Below are 22,602 nucleotides of genomic sequence, written 5' to 3' on the forward strand. Positions count from 1 at the left end.
CGGCGCGGACGCCGAGGCGCGGGGCGCAGGCCGGGGCCGCGCTCCAGGTCAGGCAGTGCGAGAGACGCCCCAGCCCGGCTCCGTCGGAGGCCGCCCTTCTCCGCGCGTCGCGGAAGCGCCGGCCGGCCCCGAAGGCCCCCGGGGGGCGGGACCTCCGACAGGCTCGGCGCTGGGCCCGAGCGGGGCCGGGAGCGGGTCCTTGGGCGGGAGCAGAGCCCGGGCTCGTCCGCTCCTCTCCGCCCACGAGGGGATGCAGCTCCCGGAAAGTAAGGCCGCCGCGGCCGCGGCCCCGCGGTGAATCCCGTGTCCGCCCCCGCGCCGGCCCGCGTCCCCGGCGCCCCTCCTCCGAGCTGCCCTTCCCTCCCCTTGCGGCCGGGCGGTGGGAGTGCACCCTGCTGGCCGCGGTCGGGGCTCGGCTCTCGCCGCCTCGGGGCCCCCGGCGGGCAGCGCCCGGGCCTCGGCTCCGCGGCGCGAGGGGGGAGGGGGTCGCTTCCACCGCCGGAACCTGACGTCACCCGGGACCCTCGGCTTCTTTCTGAAAGGAGGTAACTGTCGGTCTCGCTTTCACAGAGCGACTGGCGCCCCGGCCGTGAGAGCAGCCCTGCCGGCGGCGGCTCCTCCGTACGTGTTTTGTGCACCTTCAGAGCCGAGGCCCCTCGCACCGCGAGCGCTTGGTTTGGTCGCGCGTGGAAGCCTGCACGCCCTACACGCGCCGCCCGAGCGTCTCCGCCGCGGGTGCGCACCTGCCGGCCCCACGCCCCGAGCCCCCGGCTCAGCCCCCGGCTGCTGCGGACGCCGGGCTCGGTCGGGGTCGGAGACCCAGCGCGGCCCCCGGCTCTCCCCGTCGGTCACAAGGGTCATGAACGGTCAGGTTTAAAGTCTTTTCCCAAAGTAAGTACAAGTGGATTTGTTACCTGGTGAGGTTGCTGTTTGGGGTTGCTTTTTTTTTTTTTTTTTTTTTTGAAATTTTGCGGGGATTTGGGTAACCTGGAACTGTAATTTAAAATGAGGGAAATTAAAAATAAATAAAATAAAATGAGGGAAATTCAAACTTTCAGCACAGGAACCACGCAGAGAGAATTGTCTGGTTTTCTCACTGGTGACATGTCGAGTTTTTTTTTTTTTTTTCCACTTTCTCTAATACATTATTGAGTTCACGTGCTGTTGATACCCCTTGGGGGTTGACTCATTTATAGTAATTAAAAGTAGACTTTATTTATTTATTTATTTATTTATTTATTTTTACTTATTTTTTTTAAAGTAAACTTTATTTTAGCATTTTGGACTCCTTCACCTATGCTGACGTCATCTCACTAGTTCTTTTTTTTTTTTTTGTCTCACTAGTTCTTGAGCCTTTATCATACTGCATATTAGGTTTATATCACTATATTTCTGTTTCCTATTTTTTCCTCATTTGAGTTTTTTTTTTTCTCTCTCTCCCCTTTTGTTTTCCTTAGGTGAATTATACTTTAATGTACTACAGGTTGCATACTACGGATGGGAGCTATTACAGTTTATAATGTCAAAAACTTTTCTTAGACCAAAGGTATCTTCCACAAAGGTATGATATGCTAAAATGGCTATGTCATAATTGTCTCCAAATAATGATTTTTCTGCATGTTCTTAATGCCATTAAAGTAGCGATGCCCAGTAACGTTCTAATTAGTGGTCTAAAAATTGTCATAATAAATCGTGAAATGACTAAAAGCACGTTAATTTTTTTTAAATTTTTATTTATTTATGAAAGTCACAGAGAGAGAGAGAGAGAGGCAGAGACACAGGCAGAGGGAGAAGCAGGCCCCATGCACCAGGAGCCCGACGTGGGACTCGATCCCGGGTCTCCAGGATCACGCCCTGGGCCAAAGGCAGGCACCAAACCGCTGTGCCACCCAGGGATCCCAGCACAACGTTAATTTTTGAAAAAGTGTTTGCCATCTCTGTCACAAAGAAAGGCTGAAATCTCTTGAATGAAAAATCAGTAAAAAGAAATATATGAGTCATAGGTAGTGTTGATGCATGACAACAAGAGGTGTCGGGACAGGGGGAGGGAGGAGGGGGAAGCTCAGTGAGTTGAGCATCAGACTCTTGGTTTTGGTTCAGGTCATGATCTCTGGGGTTGTGGGATTGAGCTCTGCAGTGGATTGTGTGCTCAGTGCTGAGTCTGTTTAGGATTCTCTTCCTCTCTCTCCCTCCCCCTCTGCCCCTTTCCTCCCTGTCTGTCTCGCTCTTTCTCAAATAAATGAATAAGGAAAATCTTAAAAAAAACAGATAAGTAAAAATAAAGCTTAACCACAAGCCCTGCCTCGTAAAACTCATGTTTTATCAGCAAGGCTAGTGGTAGAGTAGGATGGGGGTCATTCAGTGTCATGGTCATTTACAGGGTAGTTATTTTCCTAGTGGTGGGTCCCGTTTTTCTCTGATTCTAAGTAAATTATTAAACTTCACTGTTTCTCCCTCCCCCCTCCCCAAGTAAATAGGAGTCCACGTTTATGTAAGAAACAAAATTATAAAATGTATAAGTAACTTGAGATCAGAATTGCAAGATCAGATTTGCTATCAAAAGGTTTAATATAACATATTTTTACATACTCTTTTTTTTTTTTTTAAGATTTATTTATTTATTTTGAGAGAGTTTCAGTGAGCCAGGGGAGAGGCAGAGGAAGAGAGAGTCTTAAACAGGCTCTGCTCAATCTCACGACCCTAAGATCACCACCTGAGCTGAAACCAAGAGTCAAGGTTCAACCGTCTAGCCACCCAGGTACCCCTGCATACTCTAATTTTTTTTTTTTTTTTTTAAGATTTTGTTTATTTATTTGAGAGCGCACCAGCAGGAGCTGGGGGAAGGCAGAGGGAGAGGGAGAAGCACACTTCACAGGTGGGGCTCCATCCCAGGACTCTGAGATCACCACCTGAGCAGAAACTTAACCAACTGAGCCACTCATTCTTAAAAATGCCCGCATATTCTTAAAAATAGAAGAAAAGAGCCAAAATTGTAGTATTATGGACAGTCTTGAAGAATAAGAAATTAATTATTTGGCTATGACTGAAATTTTTCCCCATAGGTCTTCATTTCTTTTCTCACTGACAAGAATATTCTTAACCTTCTCTCCTTAAAGGGGGTGTGAAGTGTGACTTTCATTCCTAAAGTAGTTCTAACCCCCAGCTTGCTTTTCCTCAGCATTGTGTAACAAATCGTTCACAACTATGGTTGAGTATTCTTCAGGAGAAATATAATCTTGATTCCTCCCTACTAGCCAGCCAAGGAATTTCAAAATCCATGTACTAAGCTAAATTTTTAGATTTATAGCATGGGAATGTTAAGAAAATTCATCTTAAAAATTTTAGTTGCTGGGGATCCCGGAGTGACTCAGTGGTTTAGCACCTGCCTTTGGCCCATGGCATGATCCTTGGGTCCCGGGATCGAGTCCCACATCGGGCTACCTGCATGGAACCTGCTTCTCCCTCTGCCTGTGTCTCTGCTTCTTGCTCTCTCTATCTCTCATGAATAAATAAATAAAATCTTTAAAAAAATAAATTTTTTGCTAAAAGAAAAGTTTTTAACACTCCTAAGTAGTTTTGGGTTTAAGTTGTTTGATTCATCATCTTTCTCCGTGTGTATTTTGAAAGGATTCTTTAAAAAAGGTAATGATGGGGATCCCTGGGTGGCTCAGTGGTTTAGCTCCTGCCTTTGGCGCAGGGCGTGATCCTGGGGTCCCGGGATCCATTCCCGCGTCGGGCTCCCTGCATGGAGCCTGCTTCTCTCTCTGCCTGTGTCTCTGCCTCTCTCCCTCTGTGTGTATCTTTCATGAATAAATAAAGAAAGAAAATCTTAAAAATAAATAGAAATTAAAAAATAAAAAAGGTAATGTTAGAGGGAAATGTAGAGAAAGATCAGCAATTTCTATAGACCAGAAGAACATGAGGTAGGACTCACTGACTTTCCTGCTCTTTTATCCCAGTTTTGTTTTCTTAGATGAATCTGGTAAACAAATCATCCTCCCTGGAAAGCCTGCTTCCCTTTTATGAAAATAGTATTTCCTTTATGGGCTGAAGAGTAATATAATCATGATTTACAAAATATTCATAGCATTAGGATTCTTAGGCTTTATCTTCTCCAAGTCCTAAAGATGCTAGGGATTATTTAGCTATATGCAATGGTTCTTGGTTTGTGAATGTATTAACCAGGACAAGGCAGGTTTACTCTTTGTACAGTTATATGTGGTTAAAATATTGTATTTCTTTGTTTTGCTTCTTTTTTGGTACATAATTTTAATATTCATGTTTCAGTCCTACAAATGAGCTTAAGAAGAATCAGTCTGTTTTATACTGGGAAGATTATTAGTAAAAAAATTAAGTTTGTATTCTATATTCCTTTATATGGCATTTGTCTTTGCCCTGGTCAAGTGGACAAATATGTATATGTACCAACCATGAAGTAAAAAAATAATATGTACTGTGGCAGTCTTAATTTAAAGAACTAGTTTCTGAGGTTTTTATTTAAAATGTTGCAAATATGTCAAATTTTTTTTTTTTGTAGAGTACTTATGTAGGGAATAAATGCAGATAATGTAATGCTTATATGATTTCTTTTTTTCAGGTAACAGACTGGGTAGACCCATCATTTGATGATTTTTCAGAGAGTACGTGCATCTCTATTACTGCCACATCATTAGGTGTGAATAATTCAAGTCACAGAAGGAAAAATGTGCCTTCGAGATTAGAAAGTAGCAGATTTCCAGCTAGAAAAAGAGAAAAGCCATCAGAACACGTTTATGGTCTCGAAAATTCAAAAGAATATCTGTCTGAAAATGAACCATGGGTGGATAAATACAAACCAGAAACTCAGGTACTGTATACAATGCAAACAGGCATACATAATTTAATTTCAGGAGGGAGAAGATTGTACATTTTTAGATTATTACTCATAAAAAGCTTTGAATTAATTAGAAAAAAGATAATTCCTAGTTTTTATTATGTTCTGTTTCTCAGCATTTCTCAAGTTACTTTGAAATTACCATTGGATATTTGTCTTAGATTTAATTTAATCCCAACACAGAATTGATCTGTTAATTTTTTTCTTAAATGTAATATCTTTCCCTATTCACATCCCAAAATGTATTTCAGGATTTCAAAAAATTACATAATTCCAAACCTGCCCCAAAGTCTCATACAATGGTGTCAGCATTAAGAATAGAATTTTTCAATATACAAAAGTGTAATAATAAAGACTGTTTCCCATAGCATGTTGTTTGCTAGTTTTTTCATTTAAAATGTTTGATTTAGATTAATATGTGCTGCTATACCAAAAATCCTTGAGTTAAAATGTTTTATTTTAAACTTGAAATTTTTAGCATGAACTTGCTGTGCATAAAAAGAAAATTGAAGAGGTTGAAACCTGGTTAAAAGCTAAAGTCATAGAAAGGCAACCAAAACAGGTAATTCAATAAGAAATGTGTTTTTAAAATATATAACATGACGTGTGTTTCTCTGATTTACAGGGGGTTGTAAGAAGCTAAGTTTTTTTTTTTTTAAGATTTTATTTATTTATTCATGACAGACACACAGAGAGGGAGAGAGAGAGGCAGAGACACAAGCAGAGGGAGAAGCAGGCTCCATGCAGCGAGCCTGATGTGGAACTCGATCCTGGGTCTCCAGGATCCGGCCCTGGGCTGAAGGCGGCGCTAAACCACTGAGCCACCCCGGCTCCCCGAAGAAGCTAAATTTTTATGGTGATTTTGTTAAGTCCAGATCACCTAAGATAAAAAAAGTTTCTGATTTGCTACTATAAACTTTGCTAAAGACTCAAAATTTTTGAGATATCTCCTTTACTTGTACCTCTTTTTCCTGCTTAAGTCTTATCATCATTATAAAGCATAATATGCCAGTTAGGGTGCTAGTATATTTAGCACATCAGATTATCTTACGCTGAAGCAAGCAGGCAAATTACATATTAGTTTTTGTACTAAATACAGCCTAAAACAGTCATCATTCATTTTAAGGCTGATGTTTTTTGTTTCACTTCCTAATTCTGTGATCACTCTTAGCCTCCAAGCTAGAATATTCTTTCTCTCTCTTATTTTTTTTTTTTAAATTTTTTTTATTTTATTTATGATAGTCATACAGAGAGAGAGAGAGAGAGAGAGAGAGAGAGGCAGAGACACAGGCAGAGGGAGAAGCAGGCTCCATGCACCGGGAGCCTGACGTGGGATTCGATCCTGGGTCTCCAGGATCGCGCCCTGGGCCAAAGGCAGGCGCCAAACTGCTGCGCCACCCAGGGATCCCTCTTTCTCTCTCTTAAACTTAACTTTATTTTGAGATTCTTCAAACATAAAAGAAAATAGAATAATAAATGAATACTATAATGCCCATTATGTACCCATCATTTCCACTCTTAAATATTTCGAAGTATTTATATAAAGTATTTTAAAATACGAATATGTGACATTTCTTTCAGACTTCTGGAAACATTAGTATGCCACTTTTTTCTTTTTTTTTAAGTAAAGCACTTTCATAATCAACTGTACCCTTATTCTAACAAAATTAATTATAATTCCTTGAGGTTACCTAATGTTTATTTCATATTCACATTTCTCCATTTGTCTGCAGAATGTTATATGTAGTATAGATTTATTATATGTAGTATAGTATAGTATAGATTTGTTACAACCAGGATCTAATCAAGGACCACACATTGCATTTGATTGTTAGATTTCTTAGGTCTTCTAAAATCTAGAATGGTCCCCTTTTACCCTCTTTTTCTCTAAGACATTGCCTTACTGAAGAGGCCAGCCCAGGTGACCTGTAGAACTGTCACATTCCAGATTTGTCAGGTTTCCTCTTGATGACTAGCTTGTTCTTCTATCCTGTATTTCCTATAGCCTGGAAATTTGACTCAAGGGTTTGATTAGACTCAAGTTGAACATTTTTGTAAGAATACTTTTAAAATACTATGTATATTTTATATTGTACCATACTATAAAACAGGTTTGGTTTTCCTGCTGTCTTTCATATTAAGTTTGATCACTAAATTAAGAAAATAGAAAACTTCGTCGTGAAATTATTTTCCCTGCTGCCACATAACATATGGGGAGTTAATTTGACAATGTTAAATGTCTGTTTCCCCAGCAGTCTTTCATGTAAGTGTAAGTGCTTTAGCATCCATTTTCAGTCCTTGCTTGAATTCAGTTATTTTGTTAAGATTGTGATGTGGGGGCAGCCCAGGTGGCTCAGCGGTTTAGCGCTGCATTCAGCCCAGGGGGTGATCCTGGAGTCCCGGGATCAAGTCCCACATTGGGCTCCCTGCAGGGAGCCTGCTTCTCCCTCTGCCTGTGTCTCTGCCTCTCTCTCTCTGTGTCTCTCATGAATAAATAAAATCTTAAAAAAAAAAAAAAGATTGTGATGTGGCTTTTTTTTTTTTTTTTTTTTTAAGATTCTATTTATTTGGGCAGCCCTGGGTGGCTCTGTGGTTTCGCGCTGCCTTCAGTCCAGGGTGTGATCCAGGAGACCTGGGATCGAGTCCCATGTTGGGCTCCCTGCATGGAGCCTGCTTCTCCCTCTGCCTGTGTCTGTGACACTCTCTCTCTCTCTCTCTGTGTGTGTCTCTCGTGAATAAATAAGTAAAATCTTAAAAAAAAAAATTCTATTTATTTGAGAGCCAGTGAGCATAAATGGTGGGGAGGGGGACAGAGGGAGAAGCCAACTCTGCTGAGTTAGGGAGCCCAACTCAGAACTTGATCCCATGACCCCAGGATCATTACTTGAGCAAAGGCAGATTCCTTTTTTTTTTTTTTTTTTTTTTCAAAGGCAGATTCTTAACTGACTGGGCCACCCAGGCGCCCTGTGAAATGGTGATTTTTAAATTTTACTATTCTGTAATTGTTTTTTTTTTTTTTTTTTTCTATTCTGTAATTGTTAGCTGGCATCTATCTTTTTCTTTTCCCTTCCCTTCCCTTCCTTTTCTTTTTTCTTTTTTCTTTCTTTTCTTTTCTTTTCTTTTCTTTTTTTTCTTTTCTTTATTTTTCTTTTCTTTTCTTCTCTTTTCTTTTCTTTTCTTTTCTTTTCTTTTCTTTTCTTTTCTTTTCTTTTCTTTCTTTCAAGATTTTATGTATTTATTCATGAGAGACACAGGCAGAGGGAGAAGCAGGCTCCATGCAGGGAGCCCGACGTGGGACTCGATCCCGGGTCTCCAGGACCACACCCCGGGCTGAAGGCGGCGCTAAACCACTGAGCCACCTGGGCTGCCCATCTGGCATTTTTTTTTTCTTTCTTTTTTGGCATTTTTCTATGAAGAATAGTTTGCCATCACTAACGGGCTAGTTACCTTTAAATACAGTTCCAAATGGAAACACAGGATAGATTTTAATTCATTGCCTTTAATTTTCAACTTTGACATGAAGGAGTTAGTGTTTTAGTTGCCTTTCATGTTAACAGACCTTTCTCTTTTTTAAATCGAGGTATTTTTCTGTCTGGTCTGTGGATTTAACCATTTGGTTTAGGGTTTAGATAATGTATTTAAGGTTGATTTGCAGTGTCAGCATTGGTATCCCTCCACTGGCTCATAAAAATCTCCCTTCTGTGAGTAGATTCTTGGGCAATTTCCCTGATGCACTTACATCCAGGCATTTTCTTAGCTCAGCTAATATTTTTATAATTTCAGTGTTCACTATGTTTTCTTACTTGCCAGTACCTTTTAAGTATAAACATTATCATGTTCTAAATCTATACATGTTATGGGATCCCTGGGTGGCGCAGCGGTTTGGCGCCTGCCTTTGGCCCAGGGCGCGATCTTGGAGACCCGAGATCGAATCCCACGTCGGGCTCCCGGTGCATGGAGCCTGCTTCTCCCTCTGCCTGTGTCTCTGCCTCTCTCTCTCTCACTGTGTGCCTATCATAAATTAAAAAAAAAATAAATAAATAAATCTATACATGTTACTGTTAATATTCTAATAAACTTAGGTGTGTGTGTATATGTTGGTATTTGGGAAAATATTTCTTCTACGGTTTTAAAAGCTTTCTTCCTCTAAGAATTTGGAATCTCATCAATCATATACTCTTTTTTATATAAAAATTCAATGATGTCAGTAATCTTAAGACATTTTATTCAAAAACATGTTTGATAACTTCAAGAATTTTCTTTGGGAAGCTAAAATTATTTTTTCTTAAATGTATTGTAAGTAAAAAAAAATGTAAGTACTTAAAATATTCGCTGAATTTAATTATTCAGGGAAACATCTTTCAAAATATAGTAAAACTATTATAATTTGATGGAAATGTACAGCATAAGGGATACAGTCAATATTGCAAGTGACTGTGTGGTGATACATGGTCCAGACTTACCACGATAATCATACTATAACACATAAAACTATCGAATCACTATGATGTACATTTGAAACTATCAGGTTGCTATATGTTATTTATATTTCACTTTAAAAAAATGAGGAAACTTAAAAAAAGGAAACTATTATAATGTAGATGATAGAAACATTAACAAAAGTCTTCATGTTTTAGTGTTGTGATAGACTATCTCCCACTTCTCTTACTGGAAGCAAAACTTACTATGTGGCTGTACTCACTATGTCAGAAAACAAGATGCTTCACTCTGTTATCTAAGAAACATATGTGGGTGTGCAGGCTTGATCTTCATCTTTTTTTTAAATAAAAGACTACTGCTTGAAAGTAGTCAGTTATCATTATTTACATTAGGTGTGTCCTGTAAAGTTACAAGAAACAATAAGCAAAGAGTGAATCATAGTTCCTAGGAGAAATAAGGAGTAAGGTTCCTACCAATATTTCTCTGTCCACATTTACCTCAAGTCATCAAAATATAAACTTGTTGGGCAGCCCCGGTGGCATAGCGGTTTGGCGCCGCCTGCAGCCCAGAGCGTGATCCTGGAGATCCAGGATCAAGTCCCACGTCGGGCTCCCTGCATGGAGCCTGCTTCTCCCTCTGCCTGTGTCTCTGCCTCTCTCTCTCCAGCTCTGTGTCTCTCATGAGTAAATAAAATAAAATCTTTAAAAAAAAAAAATTTATATATATATATATATATATATATATATATATATATATATAAAAACTTGTTTTATATTTGTTTTTAAAGAAACCATATTTGATATATATTATTGAATCATTAGTCATGGCCGGTATCACTATGACTCATGCACTCATACATTTTAAAAAGTGAGACTGGTTCTCTTCTGGGGCCAAGTACTAGGGCACTTATTTATAAGTTAGTAAAGGTAAACAGTTGAGCAAGGATTTCCTCACCAGAGAATGTAGGAAATCTTCTGATATTTTTTTAGCTTTAACTTTTTGTTTTTTAAACTTTAACTTTTTTTTAAGAGATTTTATTTATTCATGACAGACACACACAAAGAGAGAGAGGCAGAGACAGGCAGAGGGAAAGGCAGGCTCCATGCAGGGAGCCCGATGTGGGACTCGATTCCAGGTCTCCAGGATCATACCCCGGGCTGAATGTAGCGCCAAACCGCTGGGCCATCGGGGCTGCTCAAACTTTAACTTTTTTATGTGATTTATTATACAAGGAGATACTATTGTGACCTATAACCTATATAGTCTCTTGGAGTTCTAGCTCTGTAAAGTATGTTTCTTAATATACATTTCTTAAAGAATCATATTCTAACATCCTCCTGTAAGAATATTATACTTGTTTAGTACTAATGCATATAATCCAAAGAGATCAGGACTCCTGGTTGGCTCAGTGGTTGAGTGTCTGCCTTTGGTTCAGGGCGTGATCAAGTCCTGCATCGGGATACCCGTGGGGAGCCTGCCTCTCCTTCTGCCTGTGTCTCTGCCTCTCTCTCTGCCTCTCATGAATAAATAAAACCTTAAAAAAGAAATTCCAAAGAGATCTGTATTAAGGTAGAATTTTGAGTTCAGGTAACGTCTATAAATACTTTATTCAGACATTACTTCCTTAATATAGCTGAAGTTTAGTTGTTTTGTCTAAGTAGTCCTTGGGAGGGACATAATATAAGAATTGAAGAATTATCAGCAGCTATGCTTAAAGTTTAGGAAATAAGATTATCCTGTTTTATCTAACGCTGGTATAATCCAGCTAACATCAGTGAAATATTAGGATATACCAGAGATTAAGTGAATATTTATAGAAGTAACTAGTATTTGAAAGAAAATTCAAACATAATAGTCTAGCATTCCAGTTACTTTGAATTTTGATTAATGTTTGTATTTGGTTTTAGGGTGGATCTATTTTATTAATAACAGGTCCTCCTGGATGTGGGAAAACGACAACTGTAAAAATACTATCAAAAGAGCATGGTATTCAAGTACAAGAGTGGAGTAATCCAATTTTACCAGACTTCCAAAAAGATGATTTCAAGGAGATATTTAATCCTGGTAAGGTTTGCTATGAAGGTAGTGGAAATAGTGGGAAAAGTATGTTTAAAGGTTTGAGACTCCCCATCTATATTCTTGAGATTCCTAAGATCCTTTTTTTTTCCCTAAGATCCTTTTGGGTATATGTTTTTATGAGGAAAATCCATGTTGTCACTCCTTTGCTAGATTGGCTTCTGCCCACTATCAATAGCTTCAGAAAATAGGAATAGCAGTCAAATGAAGCCATATGAGAGCATTTTCTTTCATACTTACCCATTTCAGAGAAAAAATTTCAGGAGAAGAGGGGAAGCTTTCTTCCAGTAGAGGAGAATGGGATTCTTTGAGAATTAAGTCTGACATTGATTCATTGTCAGCATACTCATTTGGAGTATCTTCATTGTGTAGGCAAAAACATATAAATGTTGTTACCAGTTGTGTGACTATTATATTGACAGCTGTTTCATGAAGTCAGTTAATTCTATATTATATTCATTGGTATAGAAAATTCATTGTCCATGATGACTCTTGTCTTTTGAAATGAATATCCTATTTTAAATTTCTGCAGTTTTGCCTAAATAGAAAAAATCTACACTGTTGTGAGCTCCTTCAGGTATATGCGAATATGTTTAGAAACATGTGTTTACATACATATGTGTAATATGTATACATAATTTGTTGAAAGTGTTAAATATGTTTTTTTTGTTTTGTTTTGTTTTCAGAATCAAGCTTCCATGTATTTCCCTACCAATCTCAGATAGCAGTTTTTAAGGAGTTTCTACTTAGAGCAACAAAATATAACAAACTACAAATGCTTGGAGATGATCTAAGAACTGATAAGAGGATAATTCTGGTTGAAGTATGGACAAATTTTGAGATCCTGCTGTAGCTATTGAGTAAATAATTGCAAGCTATATCTTACCGATAGTAGCATTAACTTTCTCCCTAGGATTAATGGTAGTAAAATATAACATGAAGGCTCCCTGATAGCAGAAACCTCAGGTCTTTTTCAGTAAACATGAATAGAGTGGCTATAGATTAATGAACTTTAAAACTATAATGGCTTAAGTGTAGAAAAGCAATAATTTGGATGTCTTAGTGAAAATACTGTAACTAGTAGTGACCCTAAGAAATTTGATCTGAAAATTGGGTTTCCCATTGATGCATTTTATTGTTTAAGGTACCTACTTTTTCACATTTTCCTTAATTTCTATAAAAGTTTTAGTTATAGTACATTGAATAGGAAACATTTTTTCCCTTAATTTGGTAAATATGAATCTTGTATAAATTCACACAAGGAACAGCCCGGTGGCTCAGCGGTTTAGCACCGCCTTCAGCCCAGGGCCTAATCCTGGAGACCCAGGGTTGAGTCCCACATTGGGCTCCCTGCATGGAGCCTGCTTCTCTCTCTGCCTGTGACTCTGCTCCCCCGCCCCCCGCTCTGAATAAATAAATAAAATCTTTTTTTTTTTAAGATTTTATTTATTTATTCATAGACACAGCGAGAGAGAGAGAGAGAGAGAGGCAGAGACACAGGCCGAGGGAGAAGCAGGCTCCATGCAGGGAACCCGATGTGGGACTCGATCCCCGGTCTCCAGGATCACACCCCGGGCTGTAGGTGGCGCTGAACCACAGCGCCACCAGGGTTGCCCTAAATAAATAAAATCTTAAAAAAAAAAAAAAAATTCACACAAGAATAGGGACACCCGGGTGGCTCAGTGGTTGAGTGTCTGCCTTTGGCCCAGGGCATGATCCTGGAGTGCTGAGAATGAGTCCCACATCAGGCTCCCTGCATGGAACCTGTTTCTGGTCCCTCTGTCTGTGTTTCTGCCTCTCTCTCTCTGTGTCTCTCATGAATAAATAAATAAAATCTTTAAAAAAGTTTTTTTTTTCCACAAAATAATAGAACTAATACTTACTATTTTTTAATAGGATTTACCTAACCAGTTTTACCGAGATTCTCATACTTTACATGAAATTCTCAGGTGAGTTTCCGTGAAGTCTCCTCAAACGTTGAATTAAATGGCAATAGTTTATAGTTCAACATTGCTGTATTTTATTTTAGGAGATATGTGCACACTGGTCGATGTCCTCTAATATTTATAATTTCTGACAGTCTCAGTGGAGATAATAATCAAAGGTTACTGTTTCCCAAAGAAATTCAGGAAGAGTGTGCTATAGCAAACATTAGGTAAGAGTAAACTTCTGCTTGTAGTGTTCATACATTGTATTTTTAAAATAATCATGTAACCACTACCTTTCTTCATAAAACTTTTGACAGTTTTAACCCTGTGGCACCAACAATTATGATGAAATTTCTTAATCGAATAGTGACAATGGAAGCTAACAAGGTAAGCCTCTTAAGAAACTAATTTGAATCTTATATTGTAATTTTATTTATTTATTTTAAAGATTTTATTTATTTATTAGAAACAGAGGCAGAGACACAGGCAGAGGGAGAAGCAAGCTCCATGCAGGGAGCCTGACATGGGACTTGATCCCAGGCCTCTAGGATCACACCCTGGGCCAAAGGTGGCACCAAACCGCTGAGCCATCGGGCCGCCCCTTATATTGTAACTTTAGAAAGCCACACTTGCAGAGTTAGAAACATATATTATTTCACTTTTTAGAATTAAAATACTTGATTATATTCAACAGGCCTGTCATTCTAGAAAAGGCAGGAAATATTGATTTTAAAAATCCTTACCCTTTCTCTATTAAACCTAGCTTTGAAAAAAAAAAAAAAAACCTAGCTTTGTCTTTCACATTGAGATAAATTTGTCTTTGCTTGACTTTAGTGCTCTAAATTGTGTCTACTATCAAGAAAATGTTTCCTGGCATCTAGGTACCTCATCAACAGTCCTACTCTACTTTTATCCTATTGTCAGGTTTTTTTATTGTGGTAAAAAAAACATACATAAAATTTACCATCTTAACCATTTATTTTCTGATGTTGTGGAGATATACTTATCATATAAGTTTAAAGTGTACAGCATATTGATTTGATATACTTACATATTGCACAATGATTACCACTGTGGCATTACACAACACCTCCATCACTTAATGTAATTACCATTTCTTTTTTGTGGTGCGAAGATCTACACTCTTAACAGTATTATTTAATATTTAATAATACAGTATTACCAACTATACCATCTTAATTATTTTTTAAGTGTACAGTTCAGTGTTCTATATATTAACATTGTTGTAAAACAGCTGTTGTCTTATTTATTTATTTACTTACTTAATTACTTACTTATTTAATTTAAGGAGAAGCAGGTTCCACACAGGGAGCCCGATATGAGACTCGATCCTGGGACCCCAGGTTTATGCCCTGAGCCAAAGTCAGGTGCTCTATAGCTAAGCCACCCAGGTGTCCCGCTGTTGTTGTCATTTTTATTTATTTATTTTTTTTATTTTTTATTTTTTTTTATTTTTTATTTTTTATTTATTTATTTTTTATTTTTTTATGTTGTCATTTTTAGTGCATCATTTTTTTTTAAAGGTTTTATTTATTTATTAATAGGCACAGAGAGAGAGAGAGGCAGAGACACAGACAGAGGGAGAAGCAGACTCCATGCAGGGAGCCCGATGTGGGACTCGATCCCAGGTCTCCAGGATCACACTCCAGGCTGCAGGCGGCGCCAAACCGCTGCGCCACCAGGGCTGCCCTTCTGTCTTTCAAATAATGATGGAACTTCTCCCAGCAGCATGGTTCTAGGGGGCCCTACTGCTACAAATCGACTAGATGTTACATGAAACGGAATTTTTTTTTTTTTTTTTTTGCACCCCTCAGATAGTAACTGAAGGAAATCTCCAAGGGAGTGGTTACTTTGAGGATTAAACAAAATTATGTTATGTACAACACTTAGTGGAGTAAATAAAAACTATTAATAGTAAAAAATTAGAAACAAATGGAGTCCAGTAATAGAAGAAGCAATTATTATGGTGCGGTATTATATCATTAGTGTTGTGAGAATATTTAGTAACGTGAGAAAATACAGTTTAATGTCAAAAAATAACAAGATGCAGGGGTGCCTGGCTGGCTCATTTGAAGATCATACAACTCTTGAACTCGGGGTCTTGAGTTGGAGCCACCACGTTGAGTGTAGAGATTACTTTAAATAAGTAAGGGCAGCCCCGGTGGCTCAGCGGTTTACCTGGGCTTCAGTCCAGGGCCTGATCCTGGAGACCTGGGATCGAGTCCCACATCGGGCTTCCTGCATGCAGCCTGCTTCACCCTCTGCCTGTATTTCTGCCTCTCTCTCTCTATCTCTCATGAATAAATAAATAAATAAATAAAATCTTAAAAAATAAAAAGACCTAGAAACTAGTTTTTTCAAGCTTTAATCTTTCATTTTAGAATGGAGGAAATACTATTGTCCCTGATAAAACTTCTCTGGAGTTGCTCTGTCAAGGATGTTCTGGTGATATCAGAAGTGCAATAAATAGCCTCCAGTTTTCTTCTTCGAAAGGTAACTGAAAGATAAATTTTTACAGCATTATTTGGGTAACTAACTTCCTCTTAATTGTTTGTGAAATGAAAATAAACCATTTTAACTTTTAATTAATATATATCTCCATCTACTGTTTGTTTTGAGACTTCTATAAAATCATGTATGTACTCATGCATACACGCACCCCTGTTAACATGTCATTGTATGTATCTGTATACCTGAGACAAAACCTGATGGTTTTGCTACTTTACTTTTTAAAGTTAATTTGGAGGGCAGCCCGGGTAGCTCAGCGGTTTAGCGCCGCCTTCAGCACAGGGTGTGATCCTGGAGACCCAGGATCGAGTCCCACGTCAGGCTCCCTGCATGGAGTCTCCTTCTCCCTCTGCCTCTCTCTCTCATTCTCTCTCTCTCTCTCTCTCTCTGTGTCTCATGAATAAATAAAAATTTTTTTTAAAAGTTAATTTAGATGAGACTTCTTGGGTGAAAATCCTCTGTCATTTACTGGTGATTAATCTTGCAAATGACAATCATTTTGTGTCTGCATATTCTCATCTTTTGTATGAGAACCTCTCTTAGAGTTGTGTGAAAAGTGAATGTGTATTCCAGTGGTTGATATAGATTAAGGAATGGGAAAAAAAAAAAGGAGTCAATAAATGGTCAGCTATTAATGAATTTTATTTTTTTATTTTTTTATTTATTTATTTTTTTTTTTTATTTTTTTTTTTAAAGATTTTATTTATTTATTCATGAGCAACACAGCAGAGAGGAGAGACAGAAAGAGGCAGAGACACAGGCAGAGGGAGAAGCAGGCTCCATGCAGGGAGCCCGACGTGGGACTCGATCCCAGGTCTCCAGGATCAGGCCCTGGGCTGAAGGCGGCGCTAAACCCCTGAGCCACCCGGGCTGCCCTGAATTTTATTTTTTTAAAGATTTTTTTATTCATGAGAGACACACAGAGAGAGGCAGAGACACAGGCAGAGGGAAAAGCAGGCCCCATGCAGGGAGCCCATTGTGGGACTCCATCCCAAGTCTCCAGGATCACGCCCCGGGCTGCAGGGGGGCACCAAACTGCTGTACCACTGGGGCTGCCCTGTTAATGAATTTTAATAAGTATTGTGCTAAGGGGCTCCTCGGTGGCTCAGTAGGTTAAGCATCCAACTCTTCAGCTCAGGTTGTGATTTCAGGGTTGTGAGATCAAGCCCCAGGTGGGGCTCTACACTGGACATGGAGCCTGCTTAAGGTTCTCTCTCTCCCTCTCACCGTCCCTGCTTTGTGCACGTGGGCATGCTCTCTCTCCAAAATAAATACATTTTTTAAAAAATATATGGTATTGTGTGTAGGTAGGTTTGCTTTTTATTTATTTTTAATTTATATATGATAAATTTAGCAAATTGATTTACCTTTATTGTAAAAAAGGGTGCAGTATCATGCCGTATAGAGATAGCATAGAGGCTCCTTAGTGGCTCAGTTGGTTAAGTGTCTGACTCTTTTGTTTTTATTCATGAGATAGACAGAGAGAGAGAGAGAGGCAGAGACACAGGCAGAGGGAGAAACAGGCTCCATGCAGGGAGCCCGACATGGGACTCGATCCTGAGTCTCCAAGATCACACCCCGGGCTGAAGGCGGCGCTAAACCACTGAGCCATCTGGGCTGCCCCAGTGTCTGACTCTTGATCTTAGTTCAGGTCTTGATCTCAGGGTCCTGAGTTCAAGCCCTGTGTTAGGCTCCACATTGGGCATGGAACCTACTTAAAAACAAAAGGGAACCTGAGTGGCTCAGTAGCTTGAGTGACCAACTCCTGGTCTTGGCTCAGGTCATGATCCTCTGGGTCATGGAATGGAGCCTCATGTGGGGCTTGGCACTCAGGGAGTCTGCTTGACGATTCTCTCCCTCTGCCCCCTCCCCCCACTCGCATGCTTGCATGCTTTCTCACTCGCTCTCTCAAATAAATCTTTAAAAAGTATATATAGAGAGATAGCACATGGTTTCTTGAACATTGTCCTCATCAGAAAACATTTAACCAAGCACCTTACTTGATATTTCACACTGAAGAATTGACCTTGAAAAATTAAAAGCCATCTTTGGAGCTCTCAAAATCTATTTGAAATCCTAGTATCTACCTACAAGTGAAACTTGTTTGTTTAGGTTACATCTTTCCTTTTCAAAATAACTGAGAGAAAAGTAAATAGGCAGCATAATACAACTGAAACTGGAATTCTCATTCAGGCACATAAATGTAAGTGGTGTTTAGTTCACTATTGGAATTATGGGTTGAGAAGTCTGAAGTAAGCCAATTTACAGTCCTAACTACCATTTATAATGTTATTATTCTGAGCTCAGAAATTTTGAAGGGAAGAAAATATTTTCTGAGTGGGTCAGGAACTGTATTTGCAATCATATATTTTCCCATTTAATTCTTGACCAGCTTAATGAGATAGACAATAAGAAAAATAAAACCCAGATCCTATGTTCTGTCTGCTCTTCCAGGTTACTTAAGTGATGCATTCTGGGTTTTGAAGGGTAGATTTACGAATGAAATGTCAAAACAGATCTATTCATAAATTGAAGACTGCCCAAATGAGTAGAGAGGTAATACAGAATAGCTGTTGAACATGCACTACAGAACTGTACGGCCTGGATTCAAATCACTCACTAGCTGATGATCTTGAGGCAGTTACTTAATCCCTTTATATCTCCTATCTTTAATGTGCGTAATAATAGTTCTCCCCTAATCAAGTTGTTTTAAGGATTTAATTGGCTAATACATATCATGCACCAAAAACAGTTCCTTGCACAAGCAGTACCATGAGAAATCAAAATGATAGGCCTGTATTAGAGAATATATCATTTCTATGTGTGAAACTTTGAAATCTATGTTGTGAGAGATTATATTCCATTTTAATAGCATAGCAACTCAAAGCCAACTCTTACTCAGTTCACATACTTTATAATTACCATTTATTAGAAAAATATATTTTAACTAAAATACTTAGTGTTACTGTATATAAAATATTGTCAGTTTTTTCATATTTTAATTTTATTTTCAATATTGTCTCTTGGGTGTATATTATTTAGGAGCAAACAGTTTATGGCCAAGGAAGAAAGGAATATCTTCAATAAAATCAGATGCTGTGCTGTCAAAATCAAAACGAAGAAAAAAAACTGATACGATTTTTGAAAACCAAGAAGTCCAAGCTATTGGTGGCAAAGATGTTTCTCTCTTTCTCTTCAGAGCATTGGGGAAAATATTATATTGTAAAAGTAAGAGAATCCTATATGGTTTTTTTTTAATCTGTTAGTCTTACAACTGACATTAAATACCAATTTTTGAAAATGTCACTTATTTGGCAGGTAGGGCTAGGTCTGACACTGTTGGGCAAGGGCTAAGACAGAGCAGGTGAATGTATTTAGAGTATTTTTGGACTATGGACAGGATTAAATCTAAAAGCTGTAGACTCAATCCCTGACTGTAAATCTTTAAAAAGATAGTTTGCTGCAGGTAAGACATCAGGTTCTCTAGAATTTTAGCAACAATTGGTGGTAGTCCAAAGCACCCTTAGAACTGAACTCTGGACACAGGACCCTAGGCAAATTGCCAGGTAGCTTCAGGCTACTTTGTATCTCTTTACATTTCTCTTCACTATTGGCTCTGTCCCCCAACCTCCTGTTTCCCTCCTGTCTTTAATGCCTGCTTCACCTCAGTCCTTCCACCTGGATCACTGATGTCTAAGCTTCCAAATTGTTTCTCCTTTCAATAAAATCCCAAACTGGTTTTTTTATGTGGAAAATAACAGTTCTCAGGATGCCTGGGTGGCTCAATGGTTGAGCGTCTGCCTGTGGCTCAGGGCATGATCCCAGAGTTCTGGGATCGAGTCCTGCATCGGGCTCCCCGCAGGGAGCCTGCTTCTCCCTCTACCTGTGTCTCTGCCTCTCTCTCTCTGTAGAGTCTCTCATGAATAAATAAATAAAATCTTAAAAAAAAAAAAATTGTTCTCTATCTGCAGATCCTGAAGGAAGAGAATTAGGATTGGGGTGGTGGGGTCAGACATGCTTTTGTATCGATTGAAACAATTCATACAAAATTTTGAAGGAAACTATTGCCATAGTTGGGAATCGTTTTACCTGTTACAGCACTGAATAAATAATCATAATGGACCATTGAGAAAAGTTCTATGTGTACAATGTCCTTGATTTTCTCCCAGGTAGTTTTTCATACCTCTTGTAGAATAGCTGCTTTCCTGGGTCACAAATAGTATGTGAACCAAGCATTCACTGAAGTTTCATGTTTATCACACTTGTTATTATCTGAGACTATTTTCTGGTTGCCAAAAACCCACTTGTTCTAAATGACTGTTTTTAATCTTCCTATAAAACTCTGGGTGCCTCCTATACCCATTTTCCATATTCTCATCTTCCTTGCCTCTTTGTCCTCTATTGTCTCTCTGTATTTCTGCTTCATTGTCTCTTCACTGCAGGCATCCTTCTTGTTTTAGGCTAATATTTCTCAGTTTCTTCTTTCCAGATGGTTGAAAATTTGGGATTTCTATATGGAAAACTTCATGCCACCCGAACCGAATGAAACAGGCATCACTTAGGTGAAAGTGAAGACATACCCCTGTCCTTGGATCCTCTTACCTCTGAATAGCCTCAGTGGCTATTCCCACCAATTATTTTCCTTCTACTCTTTGTTTTCCTTCTCAACATTCATTATAACTTCTTGTATCAGGGAACAGGGTTCCTGTTCTCTCATGCAGAAAGCAATCTCAGCCTACATAGTAGAGAAAACAGTAAAGATTTTTATATTGAGACTGAGGATCAAAGAAGAAAGCAGCTCAGAGCTGAAAAGGTGAAATGCTGCAGAGCACTTTGAGAATTGGAATATTTAGTTTAATAATCCAGGCATCAGAATTCTAATTTGAGTTAATAGTGATAATGAGGCAACTCACTGTATATATAGTGTAGCAAGGCACGGTAATAGTGAAGCAACTCACATAAGCCTCCAGTTACTTTGTTTTTTTAACATCTTAGTGTGTTTGGTATTATGTGCCTAAAGTGCTGAAAAAAATCTTCATATGGGTGGTTCTATGTAACTATAGGGTGGTGTTATTTTTAGTAATTCTAGAAATTTTTTTACAGGAGCATCTTTAACAGAATTAGATTCCCCTCGATTGCCTTCACATTTATCAGAGCATGAGCGAGATACCTTACTTGTTCAACCTGAGGTACAGTCTTTAATAACATTTAGTACTTCGTAGAGGATATATATTATTTACATTTGTGGCTATATACATTTAACCCCTACATTTTTAGCTAACTTATATGTTTATGCTTCTTTTTATAGGAAGTGGTAGAAATGTCACACATGCAAGGAGAGTTATTTAATTTATATCTTCACCAAAACTACATAGATTTCTTCGTGGAAGTAGATGATCTTGTGAGAGCCAGTGACTTTCTGAGTTTTGCAGATATCCTCAGCGGTGACTGGAATGTAAGACCATTTGAATTAACTGTTTTTGGTTATGAATGTTTCCTCAGATTTGAGAAAGTTTGCTTTTATTTCTCATTATTTGACATCTTACATAACATAATAATGAAATTAATTCATCCATCCCAGTGTTTGACAGTGGTCAATTTGACTTTCTTGGTGATAACACCAATCTTTTTTTTTTTTTTTTTTTTTAAGATTTTATTTATTTATTCATAGAGACACACAGGCAGAGGGAGAAGCAGGCTCCATGCAGGGAACCCAACGTGGGACTCGATCCCGGGTCTCTAGGATCACACCCCAGGCTGCAGGCGGCGCTAAACCGCTGCGCCACCAGGGCTGCCCCACACCAATCTTTTCTAAAGTTATTTTCTGATTATAAAATTAACATATAGATTCAGAAATTTTGACAACCATTGGAAAGTAGAGGGAGAAGAAATATGCTTTTTATACTTTTACTTTTTAAATAATTTTTTTACAAATTTGAAATAATTCACTATAAAATTTGTGTTATTTCTTAACATTTTAGCACTGCTCTGATCAATGCAATAGCTACTAGCCACATATGACTATTTATATTAGGTTAAATTTAATTTTAAAGTTCAGTTTCTCAGTCACATTGGCCACATTTCCAGCATTTGATAGCTACCTGTGGCTAGCAACTACTGTGTTGAATAGCTACTGTGAATAGTTTATTAAATAACAAATATTTCTGTTATAGAAAGTTCTTTTGCATAACACTGTTTTGATAATGTTTCTGTGTTATAAATATTGAAATAGCATTAACAATTAAAATTAGGAAAGATATAATAAAAAACATGTATGATATGGTTTATTATATTTAGAGTTTCATTATTCAGCAGTTGCATTTAATTCTTCTTGTATTCTTTTTTACTTTGAAATTTTCTAACCTATAGACAAATTGAAAGAATAGTATGATGAATGTTTATATACTCTTAGCTTTTGCTCACCAGTTTTTCACATTTTACCACATTTGCATAACCTCTTTGCGTTTACACACTTGTTTTGGCTCAGTAGTTGGGAAAATATTGCAAACATCAGATCACTTAATGCTTAAGCATATATAAGGACATTGCCCTTTTTACAACCACATAGCATTTATCACACTTAAGAAAAATAACATTCATTAAGTAATATACGGTCCTTATTCTGACTTCTTTAATTGTCTCAAAAATGTATTTTAAGGGGCACCTAGCTAGCTCAGTCAGTAGAACATGCAACTCTTGATCTTTGGGGTTGTAAGTTTGTGCCCCACATTGGATGTAGGGATTACTTAAAATATT

The 22,602-nt window shown here is 38.4% G+C and overlaps 1 protein-coding gene across 4 annotated transcripts in view; it reads left to right on the forward strand.

Annotated features, from left to right (window-relative positions):
• Positions 1-112: 112 nt before the first annotated feature.
• The window catches only part of RAD17 (RAD17 checkpoint clamp loader component), a 31,548-nt gene continuing 9,058 nt past the window's right edge, over positions 113-22,602 (forward strand). For 2 of the 4 annotated variants that reach the window (XM_077898065.1, XM_077898068.1), the window contains exons 1-14: positions 113-266; positions 571-891; positions 1,458-1,561; positions 4,598-4,846; positions 5,352-5,435; positions 11,221-11,377; positions 12,076-12,212; positions 13,286-13,338; positions 13,419-13,544; positions 13,635-13,704; positions 15,720-15,831; positions 18,889-19,074; positions 20,950-21,035; positions 21,155-21,301. In XM_077898065.1, the coding sequence (XP_077754191.1) occupies positions 1,520-1,561; positions 4,598-4,846; positions 5,352-5,435; positions 11,221-11,377; positions 12,076-12,212; positions 13,286-13,338; positions 13,419-13,544; positions 13,635-13,704; positions 15,720-15,831; positions 18,889-19,074; positions 20,950-21,035; positions 21,155-21,301 (1,449 nt within the window). In that variant the 5' untranslated portion in view covers positions 113-266; positions 571-891; positions 1,458-1,519. Of the gene's footprint in view, positions 267-431; positions 892-1,457; positions 1,562-4,597; positions 4,847-5,351; positions 5,436-11,220; positions 11,378-12,075; positions 12,213-13,285; positions 13,339-13,418; positions 13,545-13,634; positions 13,705-15,719; positions 15,832-18,888; positions 19,075-20,949; positions 21,036-21,154; positions 21,302-22,602 lie in introns of those variants that run through there. The other 2 variants (XM_077898067.1, XM_077898066.1) reach the window with 2 other exon arrangements.

This window comes from Canis aureus, chromosome 5 (assembly GCF_053574225.1).
Source record: "Canis aureus isolate CA01 chromosome 5, VMU_Caureus_v.1.0, whole genome shotgun sequence".
Lineage (NCBI taxonomy): Eukaryota > Metazoa > Chordata > Mammalia > Carnivora > Canidae > Canis > Canis aureus.